Source organism: Protopterus annectens, chromosome 1.part0, assembly GCF_019279795.1.
Source record: "Protopterus annectens isolate FY-2018-M chromosome 1.part0, PAN1.0, whole genome shotgun sequence".
In the NCBI taxonomy this organism is placed as follows: domain Eukaryota; kingdom Metazoa; phylum Chordata; order Ceratodontiformes; family Protopteridae; genus Protopterus; species Protopterus annectens.
The window spans coordinates 124,216,752-124,229,382 of NC_056725.1; the positions used below are offsets into that span (position 1 = coordinate 124,216,752).

A 12,631-nucleotide genomic window follows, 5' to 3' on the forward strand; every position below is an offset into this window, starting at 1 on the left:
GATGTCCCTAAAAATGCCCTCACCTGCTTTTTAGTAACAGGTGCAGGCCATGCCTGAATGGCTTTCACTTTGGCAGGTTCTGACATTATCTTACCACTCCCCACTCTATGTCCTAGGTAGCAGACCTCTGCCTTACCCACCTGACATTTGCTCGGCTTAATGGTCAACCCTACCCTCTGTAGTCTGCCCAGCACCTCCTTGACATGCTGAAGGTGCTCTGGCCTGGAATAGCTGTAGATGGCAATATCATCTAGGTAAGCAAGGGAAACTCTCCTGCTCCTGCTAGGATATGATCTACCAGCCTCTGAAAAATTGCTGGAGCATTCTTCATCCCAGAAGGCATCTTTGTGAACTCATACAAGCCAAAAGAAGTCACAAAGGCTGACTTCTCTCTAGCACCGGGAGTCAAGGGCACCTGCCAGTAACCCCTGGTAAGATCAATGGTTGTAAGATACGTAGCCCCACCCAGCTGCTCTAGGGCCTCATCTGTCCTAGGCATGGGGTAAGCATCCAACTCTGTGTGACTATTTAATTTCCTGTAGTCGACAAAACACCACTGGGCAGGCCAAGGGACTGCTGGACTCTTGAATCACATCTAGTTCTAACATCTCCTGTACCTCTTCCCTCAGAGTCTGTGTGACTCTCTCAGGCACTTTATAAGGGGCCTGCCTAATAGGACTTTGGGGTCCTGTGTCCACCTGGTGCTGTCCCAGGTGGGTGCACCTTGGTTTCCCAGTGAACATGTCCCCAAATTCCTGCAACACTGCTCGTATTTTTCGAACCTGGGTAGGAGATAGCTGCTGGGACACTGCTACCCCTTCCACTGAGGTGTCAGCCTGAGCATCACTGAGAAGATCAGTCCCCAGATCTCCCTCAGACTCTTCCTGCAATCCACTGCAAATGCTCAGCAGAAGGGCTTCCCTATCATGGTAAGGTTTCATAATGTTAACATGGTACAATTTGTGCCCCTGCCTTCTGCCTAGCAGTTCCACCATGTAATTAACATCACTTACCTTTCTTACCACCTTGTAGGGTCCCTCCCAAGCTGCTTGCAGCTTGTTGTGTCTGATAGGAATGATAACCATTACCTGTTGCCCCACAGCATACTCTCTAGCTTGAGCATTCCTGTCAGACTACACCTTTTTTTGTTGTTGGACTTCTGCCAGGTTCTCCTGGGCTAATCCCATGATTTCCCTGAGCCTTGTCCTGAGGTTTAGGATATATGCCACAGCAGACTCCTTGTGAGACTCACACTCACCTTCCCACTCATCTTGAATTAAATACAGAGGTCCCCTCACCTTATGTCCATACAGCAACTCAAAGGGTGATAACCCTGTGGATTCCTGGGGCACCTCTCTGTAAGCAAACAACAGATGGGGCAAATATTTGTCCCACTCCCTTGTAAACTGATCTGCAATGCCTGTAGCATGGACTTGATTGTAGAGTTTAACCTCTCAACAAGACCATTAGTCTGGGGATGGTAGGGGGTGGTCTTCATGTGCTTCACCCCACAAGACTTCCACAGACAAGCCAGCAGGTCTGACATGAAATTGGCACCTCTGTCAGTCAGAATTACTTTTGGGAAACCTACCCTGCTGAAAATCTCTAACAAAGCATTTGCCACCTTCTCTGCCTCAATGGAGGAAAAAGCCACTGCCTCAGGGTACCGTGTAGCATAATCCACTACGACTAGGATATACTTTTCTTCCCTGTGGAACTTGGGGTACTCAGAAGACCCACCATATCCATAGCTACCCTCTGAAATTGTTCTTCAATCACAGGCAAAGGCATCAAAGGAGCTCTTACCTTGTCTCCTGCCTTGCCTACCTTTTGGCATTGCTCACAGGTCCTGCAGTACCCTGTTACATCTCTGGAAATTCCAGGCCAACAGAAGTTCTACATAATATGTCTCTTTGTATGTTTTATGCCCATATGACCAGCAAAGGGAATATCATGGGCTATGGCTAGAAGCGCCAGACGGTAGGCTCTAGGCACTACCATCTGCTGTACTCTATCAGCTTTCAAGCCCTCCCTCAGGGGTCCACTGTCTGTATAGATGTATATGTCCTCTGACAGTGGTGCCTCACTGTTAGCCTGGGTACTCCTACTCACCTCTACCTTTGCAGTCACTCTGTCCAAGGGACCATCAGTACCCACAGCAGCTGTGGCTCACATTCAGTCTCACTGCTACAGGGTAGCTCCCTTCCTGAAGTAATCACCTCACCAGTCCTGGCTGCAAGTATGCAGTCTGTCTGGGTCTCCCCCAGGCTACCAGACCCACATGCTTGTCTCCTAGCCTGACTTCGTGTAACTGCATAAGCACATGGTACTGCCTCATCCAAATCTTTCTCTATCAGGACATCTGCAGGATGGTAGGTCAGTACTCCTGTTGTCTCAAGACAACCTACTATTGGCATTTTGTCTTTCCCAATTACTGGCTCCCTCACCTTTTGTTTCCCACCTTGCCTCTCTGGACACCTGTATGCCACATGGCCCCACTGGTTGCATTCAAAACATTTAAACCTAGTTCCTGGATGTGTATCTGGACTAGTGGCTTCCCCTGCCACTGGCAGATTCTGTTGGGGCAGTCTGTGCTGCACACCCTGGGTTCCTTTAGACCCATGAGCAGTACTGGGGGTCCCTTTCCTGTACAGGGCTGCCCTGCTTGTCAGGTATAGGTCGCCCTTCTTCCCAAAACCATCTGAAGTAGCACATTGTCTATCAGCTAACCAGATCCTTATGTCCTCAGGCAAAGTGCTAAGGGTTTGTTCCCTCACCAAAAGGTCTGCCAGCCCTTCAAAAGTGGTGACCTGACATCCACTCACCCACTTATGGAAATAAATGCCCAGTTCAGCAACATATTCACACACACTTTCATCTGCCTTGCATCTATGCTCAAAAAACTTTTTCCTATACGTTTCAGGTGTTAGCTTGAACAATTCTAACAAATGATTTTTAACAGCAGTATAATCAAAACATGCAATGTCAGACATTTTTGACAAAACAGTTACAGCTTTACCATAGAGTAAGGGGGTCACGAACCATACCCAGAGCCTTTGGTCAACACCATACTGTTTGCATACCCTCTCAAACATATGATAGAAACTATCAAAATTATCCCTCTCTTTAAACTGCGGAAGAAATTTACTGACCTGTTGTGCTTCTGAGGTCTAGTTACTCCCTTCCCCATTATCTCCATGACTCTGACGAAGAGTCAGCATCTCCTTCTCATGCTGTCTCTGTCTCTCCTTTTCCTCAGCTGACAGATGTATCAGTTTCTCATTCTCCTCAGCCTGCAAACATCGCAGTTTCTCATTGTCCTCAGTCTCTCAGTTGCTTCTATTTCCACACACCTGGCCTCCAACTCAAGTCTCTTTAGTTCCATATGCATTTTAAAGACCTCTGCAAAAAGGTTAAGCTGTCCATTCTCTGAGGGTATTATATCTCCACTGCCAGTCTGATTGTCATCCTGGCTGCTGTTTTCTGCTGCAGCTGTAACCAAGGCTGCAATCAGGTCTGCCTTAGTCAGGTTTCCATGCACCAGTCCCCTAGCCTGGCACATCTCTGCCAGCTGGCTCCTTGTCAGCTTTCCATACTCCTCTGCTGACATGCTGCCTGCTCACCCTGACTAACTAAGTTAACAAAAGAAATAAAACAATTGTGATCTAAACTCTGAGTATTCACTGCGTGGCTGTTTTAGAGTACAAAACACCTTCAGAGCTCACTGTACACAAGCTACAGGAATTCAGTCTACCCACATCACTACAAGCCAATTAGTGTTTGCCAACCAATTAATATATGGTGTGGATATCCCACCACTGCCAAACAATTAATATGTGATGCCTGTGCCCTGGCCCAACAATCAAGAAGCCTCAATCCTCACTACTAACACCAGTGAGGGGCGTCTCATATAGGAGGAAAGGATAACAAATACACACAGTAAAGTGCAATTTCTCTTAAGAGCACACAGAGATCACAGTCAGTCTGGGGCTGGTTGCTCCCTTGCTCTCCAGGTCCCCAATAAGACTCCCCACTGGCACAGCTACAGGGTCCAGATCTCACCCTAGTGGGCACGCTAAAATCTCCAGCACCCTCTCTGTCCAACCAGTGCTTTGTGTCCCTGCCCAAGTAGCTGACACACACACACACACACACACACACACACACACACACACACACACACACACACACACACACACACACACACACACACACACACACTTTGAGAAGAGTTTATACAACCTCACAGACACTCCTGGGGAAGGCTGACACAGGTTATCCAGCTGTGCCTCCTTTTCCCAGACTATACAGTAGTAACAGCTGCCACTACCCACTAATATTTATCAGCAACTCAAAGGCCCTTAAAAGGGTGTCCAATTATTACTGTGCAATATTATTATCCAATTGGTAGTATAGCCCAGGGCTAAAGCTATTAGAGTGGCTTTGTACTATTTTACCAAAGGCATGCAAGTACTCTAAAGAGTTTAAATTATCTCTACAAAAACGACCACAGTTGACAGGGTTTAAAAATATTTAATAAAAATAGTCAAAACACAAGACAATACTTTTTACTACACAGTGCTAGACAAGAGTTCAGAGCTCACAGAGAAATACTTAAAATAATTCAGTAGTACAGTTCTGACCACAGAAAAACACAGTCTAATCTTTCTAGTTTATAGCTATTTCTAAGAGAAAACACAAGTCTAAGATAAACCTACATATAGAGCAAAGGCAGTGCTGAGTTGGATGGTCAAGACAAAAATGCTTAATGCTCTCTGATTCTCTGTTTTTAAAATCACATTCCTGGTTTACATTACATCATTCTTCACACTTCCCTGGGTTCCCAGGCTAACAGAAACTACATTTACATTCTTCACCTCTGGACAGAAACCAGAGCAATAAAGGACAGTTATGCATGCAAATTCTGGCCATTAACTCTGGCCTTAAAACAATAGCAAGAATTCCTTCATCTAGACTGGCCGGAGCCGTGTTTACATCAGAGGGTTACAACACGTTTTACTTGGTCAGTAGAGTGCACTGTTGTTACATTATTTTCCAGTTCCACATGTAACACTATTTTTACCATTTAAGACAAAAAGCCTGTGGTTTACATTAATATTTACAGATGACAGAATTATCTCCAAAATTCTATCTGGCTAGGCTGGCAGCCTTCATTTATCTTCTCCCAATCTTCACAACTTCATCTTGCTTTTTCAGCAACTTATTCTCTAAAGTGTTCAAATGCATCTTTTCTGCTGCATTTATTACTGCTTGTTTTAGCCTATTTAAATTGTAAGTGTTATTCTAAGCCTCTTAGTTTTGGTTTAAGCACTTGGGCTTTAAATCTACCCCTTACCTTTCCCTGGCATCTCTCCCTCAGATTCTGACAAATATGCATGGACAATTTTCTATGGTTTCTCCTGCCAGCCTGGTTGATATATCCTGAGACAGTGTAGCAACTGCCTTATGTACATGCACAACCATCTGCTACTTCCACCTAAGAACACAATTTGTGAGAGATGCAATTATATTAAGAACCTAGAGTCTATGCTCTCTCCCTCACAATCCAGTATATCTGACAGTGAGAAGGTTATCAGCACAATCACTACATCTCAAACTCCACCCTCAACTACAGAAGACACACCCACATGTGTGGAGGTTCTCAAAAAAAGCATACCCAAGCAAAGGAGACTTCAGAGGCAAAAACACACGAGAACGCCACAACCCTCCACACCACATACCACGCATAGTCCACACACCTGTGTCTCACAAACACAAAGGCCTAACCATAAACCCAACATATTAGTCATAAGAGACTCCATTGTGAGACACACAGATGTGCCTTTCACCAGGCTGTATACGGAGAAAGTCACAGTTAGTTGCCCTAGGGATACCAGAATCCACCATATCACACACGCACTCAAGTCTGTCAACAACAGGTGGTGTTATGACTCTGTCATTGTCCATACTGGGGTGAATGACTTGAGACATACCTCCCTGGACTATATGAAGAGAGACGTGATTGAGCTCACTGAATATGTGTCCCAGGCAGGTATTTCCCTTAAGTAGCATTCTACCTTCACCCAGAATGATGCCTCAATACAAACAGAAAATGATTAACTTTAACAATTGGCTTAGTTTCTGGTGTCATTCTAAGGGGATCCAGTACCTGACATCCTGGGAAGATATGCTCGACAGACCATGATACTTTGCTAGAGGTGGTCTGCATCTGTCTCACTTGGGCTTCAGGCTTTTAGCAAAGGCCCTTGCCCCTCCATAGTGCCTTTTTAGGAAAAGTCCTTAAGTCGATAAAACTAACATAAAAATTTCAACAAACTGCAAATTAAAGGTCATGCTGCAACATGCTAGGAATGTAAACATAAAACTGCACTAATTGCAAGCATTCTTAACCCTGGAAGATGCTGACATTTGTGCAGTCACAGAAACCTGGTTCAAAGCTGCGGAGAGCACCCTAGCCTTACCTGGTTACTCATCCTATCATACATTCAGACCCCAAACTGTGGGCAGCAAAGCCAAAGGAGGTGGAGTTTCAATGTATATTAAAGATACACACACCTCCAGGCTGGTCAAACAGTATGGTACACAGGAGACACTCCAGGTGCAGTTAACCATTGACAAGACCCCTATTCAAATCATAGCTAGCTACAGGCCCCCAAATTTGACTCGGGATGCCCACTCCACCTATCTGGACCTCTTTGAATCTATCAAGATTCAACCCTTTACCCTGATCCTGGGCAACTTTAACTACCCAACCATAGACTGGAGAAACTACTCATGCCAGAATGCAAATGTCCAAAGATTCTTGGATTTTATTAATGTAAATGCCTTGGAGCAGCTAGTCGATACCCCCACAATCAGTGATAATATCCTGAACTTGGTATTAACCAACATGAGTAACCACCGCAGCACCCCTACAGTATCATCCTCCCTGGTAAGATCCGTCCATAAATTGGTCACTTTCGAAGTTAGCACCTCCTCTGACCCCCCCCCCCTCTAACTAGGGTCAAACAAAAAAACTTCTCCACAGCTGATTACAACCTTTTGAGGGATGGTATAAACAGTTTCACAGCCCCCTCCCCCTCTGTTAGAATTGGCACCAATTTCCAAGCATACACCAAAGTACTACATGAGCACTTATATAGATTTATAGAATCAGGAATACCTGACAGGACAAACTCATCCTCCGCAAGTAAGAGTAAACCTGTCTGGTGGACATCTGCAATAAACTATATAACAAAAGGAAAAAAATTGCTGTCCAGGACCAAGAAGGAGCAGGCACCCAATTGGAAGCAATCTCTCCTTAGCCTGAACAAGCAAATAAGGGCACTAATGAAATCCTCTAAGCCAACTCTGAGTCCAAATTGGCCACATCTACTACACACAATTATAAGGCCTTCTTCACATATGTCCGCAATCTCAAAGGAAGTACCCAGGTCTGTTCAGAACTGGTGGTCAAGGATATCACATACACAAGTGCTGTAGATATAGTCAACCTACTGGCTGACAGATTCTGTGAAAACTTCACCCCCTCTATCCCCCCATTAGTAAATCAGGACATTCCAAGTACCTGCCCCATCCCATTATCTCTAAGGAACAGGTAATCACTGCCCTCTCAAAGGCAAAAAATGCAGCCTCCACGGGACCCAGTAACATCTCAGGCTGCATCCTACATGAACTCAGGCATTAACTTACAGCACCATTAGGTACCCTATTCAACCAAAGCCGGAGTACCATCTTTGTTCCAGCTGAGTGGAAGACAGCCACTGTCATCCCTTTGCACAAAGGTGGAGCATCCACCGATCCAGGAAATTATAGACCCATCAGCCTAACTAGCCTGATCTGCAAGGCCATGGAATGGATTATCATGGACTTTATTAACAGGGACACTGGCAACTTCTAAACCTCGACCCCACACAGTTTGGCTTTGTGAAGGGGAGATCATGTCTGTTAAATCTGCTTGACTACTTTGAGATAGTCACCAAAGCCATGGACAAAGGGAAGACAGTGCACATTGCCTATCTTGACCTGGCCAAGGCCTTTAACACTATTCCCCACTCGGGTATAGTAGACAAACTCTTTCAACTAGGTATCAATACATATGTTATCAGATGGGTAGCAAACTGGTTCACTGATAGAACCCACCTAATAAAAATAGGGGAAGCCACCTCAAGCAGCAGACCTATAATGACCAGCGTACCCCAGGGATCGGTCTTGGGGCTTCTGTTATTTGGGATATACTTCTCTGAGGTGCAGGCCAAACTCAGTGGGCTATGGCTGACCAAGTTTGCAGATAACTACAAGCTGTGCATAGTCATCAATTCCCCAAGTGATGTGGATGTCCTCCAAGAAGGTCTCACCCAAACAAATGATTGGTGCTAGAAACATGGCCTCAAGCTGAATGCCAAAAAATGCATCATCATCCCCTTTGGGGAGAGTGATGTCCCCACATATTATCACATTAATAACAACATCCTAAGCATACAATCAATCATGAGGGATTTGGGCACCCAGGTTGATAGCAACCTGACTTTTGATCACCATGTTGCTCCCGTTGTACAGCAAGCTTTCTATATGGTGCACCACATAAGTAAGAGTATCAGGGAGCTCAGAGAGGACAGAAACTTTCAGTAGACCAGAAGGCTACTGGTTAAGCTGAGCAGTTAGTTCCTTAGACGGAAGGAAGCTCTACCTTTTAAGACAGGAACAACAACTGATGCTTTCCAAACCCAAGTTGTAGAACTCCTTTTGCACCAGTTTTGTGAGAGTAAAGCTAGGTGAGTTGGCAAAGATTCTGCTCGTGCAGGGATTGATACCCCTGGTATACTACCTGGTTATGCTGTTGCCATTCTCTTAACACCCATTCATTTCAGTTGTGGTGCATCAGCTCTAATTACTGCAGGCATACCTAAAGTAGTAGAAATAAGGTTATTATAAAATACTAAACTCTAAACTCACAAAAAACTTGGTCAATTTTTTTCCAGTAAAAAGAATTTAGTTTTCCAGTAACAAAGTACAAGTTAAATTCCTACTTCTAGTCATTTTAGTGTAGCTGAAAAAGACTTTAATGTTTTCAGAGATTTTAGTTAGATAAAAGTCACAAAAGACCATCTGGCCCTTTGAAATCATTAAGCAAATTGTTTCCACAATTGTAAAAATGTTTTTGTTTCTAAAAATTGGGAAACATCTGCAAGTGCAATATGCCTTTTGTGTCTATTAGAGAAGTATTCCCATACAAATGTCTCTTATTGATATATGTTTGTATGCACTTAACCTTCACAGAAATATAAGATTCAATGAGTTATACTGTTTCTCCTTTGGATAGTTTCATGGCATTGACTCATGGCACTGGAATTCTATAGCCTAAACTGAAAGAATGTTTGCACAGTACTGCAGCAGTTGGCATTACTGTATGGTTCCAGTTTTGTTCTCAGCAGGGGTGCCTTCTGTGTACAGCTGGTATGATCTCCCTGGACCAATGTGGATTTTTGCTTTTTCTTTCTTCACAATGACATGCAGATGTGTGCAGTGGTGATGTCCTTTCCCAGAGGTCTGTACGTAGGACATGATGGACTGTAGGTGTGCGGACAAGTGCCTTATCTAGGACTGGTTCACTGTCTTAAGGCTTCTGCAAGCAAGAACAGTTCTGACTCTCCCATCACCCTGAGTAAAATAAAGTGGGTATTGGGAAATTAATTAATTAATTATATCCTAAAGGATTGGACTCTAGAAGACAAAAAAAACTGTCTTGTGGTCCAAAAAATAATAAAGAGTACATTTTTTTAAGGCTGATATATGTACTTAGAATATATGTCAAGTGTCAGAAACAATATCATAACTCCTAATTGGAGCAAGAGTTATTTTCTTAAGTTGCTAGAATTTATGAAAAGAAAAAAATGTGTCCTATTTGAAGAGCAGTATAAAGACCAGTGTATGGAACTATAATTAATATGTCCAAAATATTAAGTCTCTTCATTAGTAAAACACAAAAACCTATTCAATAAATTGGCATGACTGTTTATACTCTGTAACTGACCATTATGCATTTAGATTTATTAGTAACCAGAACTTGAAACTATTAAGTTTTCAATAAATCCATTTTCCAATCCCAAGTGGTCTGTTTCTCTTACATTGAAATACCATCTAAAAGTAATATGAGGCATACTATCAGCAAATTAGGTTTCTGTGCCTGCACAGCTGTTTTCTCTAGATATAAGATGATGTGTAATTCATCCAATTTTATCAATCATTCTTGCACAAAGGAAAGTGGGTTGGCATAATGGTTAGGATGTTACTTCACAACTACAAGGTACAGGGTTTAATTTCACCTTTGAGGGTAAATTGGATAGGATAAAATGGTCCACAAGGGTAGTTAGCCTAATAATTACATTTGAATCTATAAGGAGCATGATCTCTGAGACAGGGTTGCTTCTCCACATATATTCTTAGTAAAAAAAATAAATAACTAGAACAGGTCTGAAACTGGAACAGGATTTACTGAACTGCCTGATGTAGAAAAACATTCCACATTCATCTCTTCCCAAATTATGAGACACCTTATCACTTTTTAGAGACCCCACTACTCTACTACTTTAGTCAGTACTTAAATAGTAACAATTTTTTATGCGCCCTGTGAATAACTTTAGAGATGATGAGATTTCACTCAAAAAGTTGGATGATGGATAGTTCAGTAAGTAGGAAGGCAAGAGTAATAACCTGGATTTTATGTCATGAAGTGAAATGTTCTGACAGTGTTTGGAGCAACATGTACAAATGCGGTTTCAAAGCCTGGCAGATAACCTGATTCATATTGATACAGCATCAGATTTAGCGCTCGGGAGAGTACTGGTGGATGTTCTGTATGGGTTTAATCTTGAATAATTTTCTCTTGCTACCAAGACCTTTTGTGTAAAGGAACTTGAGGGATGAATGGTATAAAATATTCCTCAGATGATTCATAATGCCAAGTAGACAAAGAAATATATCTCCTTAACTATAAGTGCAGCAGTCCTGAAGATGAGACACATCACCACAAAGCAGCTATGGAGCCCCCCCCCCCCCAAAAAAAAAAAAACAGTTTAGAATTTCTGATCAAACTGACTTTTAATCAGCTTGTTTCAGTCAAAGGACTGATTTTACCAATGTGAAATATGTGTTATGGCTTATATATTTATATTTTCCTTACGTTTACTTTCTGTGGTAGAATACTTATCTAAATTGACCTTTTCAGGCTAGGCCAAAGAGTCGAAAACAGTAAACAGTTTGAATAATAACAGAAGATATACAAAATATAGGGTAATCTAAACATTAAATGAGATTCTATAATTCAGGAAACCAGACATACAAGACAAACAGTGCAGTCCGTACAATGGAGGCTTGAACAATCAATATTAGAAGATACAGTTCATAAATCCTGGCGGGTGAGATATAATATGCTCCATGAAGAGTAACATAACTTGGTGATGAAAGTTCATATGAATACGAATATTTCTAACTGCAATACTATTTGTAAATTTGTAACATTCATTGTGTTCTGCTACATTTTTACATACGATTATGCCTCTATTCAACATCTTGCAAAAAAGTTATAAGACTGACATATTCCTATTAAAACTCGGTGTACAGAACAGCAAACTGTACCATATCAAAGAATTATATGGTAGTTTTTTTGGAGACTAAATGCCACTTAGACCAATGTGTGCTGTGTGATGTTGTAGTTTGTCAAAGTTTGGACTGTGGGTACTCAAGTTCTGATGTTATATAAACACCATTACTGACAGGTACAATGACTTACATATGTTGCCTAAACGGACTATACCACAATTGAGCTATACGTTTATCATCAAGGGAAAAAAATACAAAATATAACAAGAAGAACACCAACAGAATATCTGATTGTTTACTAATGGTTTATGCACGTGCAAGGTGCTTTTCTGATGATTTTCATGGGACTACACTCATCTTCATTCAACCTGTTGTGGATTTCCAACAGATGTAACTCGAAGAAAGATTAGTAATAAATGTTAATTAACTTTTCAACAGATCAGAAGTAAAGATACTTACTTGAATACTGAGCTGCTTATCTTGCAAAATGCTCTGCAGCTCCAAAAGGCTTCCTTTTAATGTGCAAAGTTTCTCTGCCAGCTGTTCAGCCTCCTCTTTAGTATGGGATTTTCCTTCTATTAACAAACTTTCACTATGGACAGAGAGTTCAGAAAGGGTACCTACTTTCTGTTCAATCTCCAGCAGCATGTTCTGTAACAGAAAAAAAAACAACTTACATTGTAGCATTGCACAGTATACATGTACTTTCTGAGAGAGGCCAAGCATCATGTTGAGGAAAACGTGATTTTACACTGTTGTTCTTCGACAACTTCTTAAAAAGTCTCTGTTGCTATAACCTAATTTCTTTGCATATGCATGTGTACTGCTTTTTCCTTAAGATATGCTGCTGGCTAGGAAGACCTCGAGTTTTACTGCACTGTAGCATATGTTTCTGCATATCGACGAGGGCACCTCAGCTAGGAGCAGTGTCAGAATGTAATTTCATTCTACCACCGCTGAGCTATGACATCCAGTGAGAATGACAACAAACACATTGTATTTCTCTTTT

At 42.2% G+C, this 12,631-nt stretch overlaps 1 protein-coding gene across 3 annotated transcripts in view; it reads right to left on the reverse strand.

The window, feature by feature from the left end:
* The window catches only part of SYNE1 (spectrin repeat containing nuclear envelope protein 1), a 2,173,401-nt gene that overhangs the window by 1,241,178 nt on the left and 919,592 nt on the right, over positions 1-12,631 (reverse strand). For all 3 annotated transcript variants that reach the window (XM_044089035.1, XM_044089189.1, XM_044089105.1), the window contains one exon: positions 12,082-12,273. In XM_044089035.1, the coding sequence (XP_043944970.1) occupies positions 12,082-12,273 (192 nt within the window). The remainder of the gene's footprint in view (positions 1-12,081; positions 12,274-12,631) is intronic.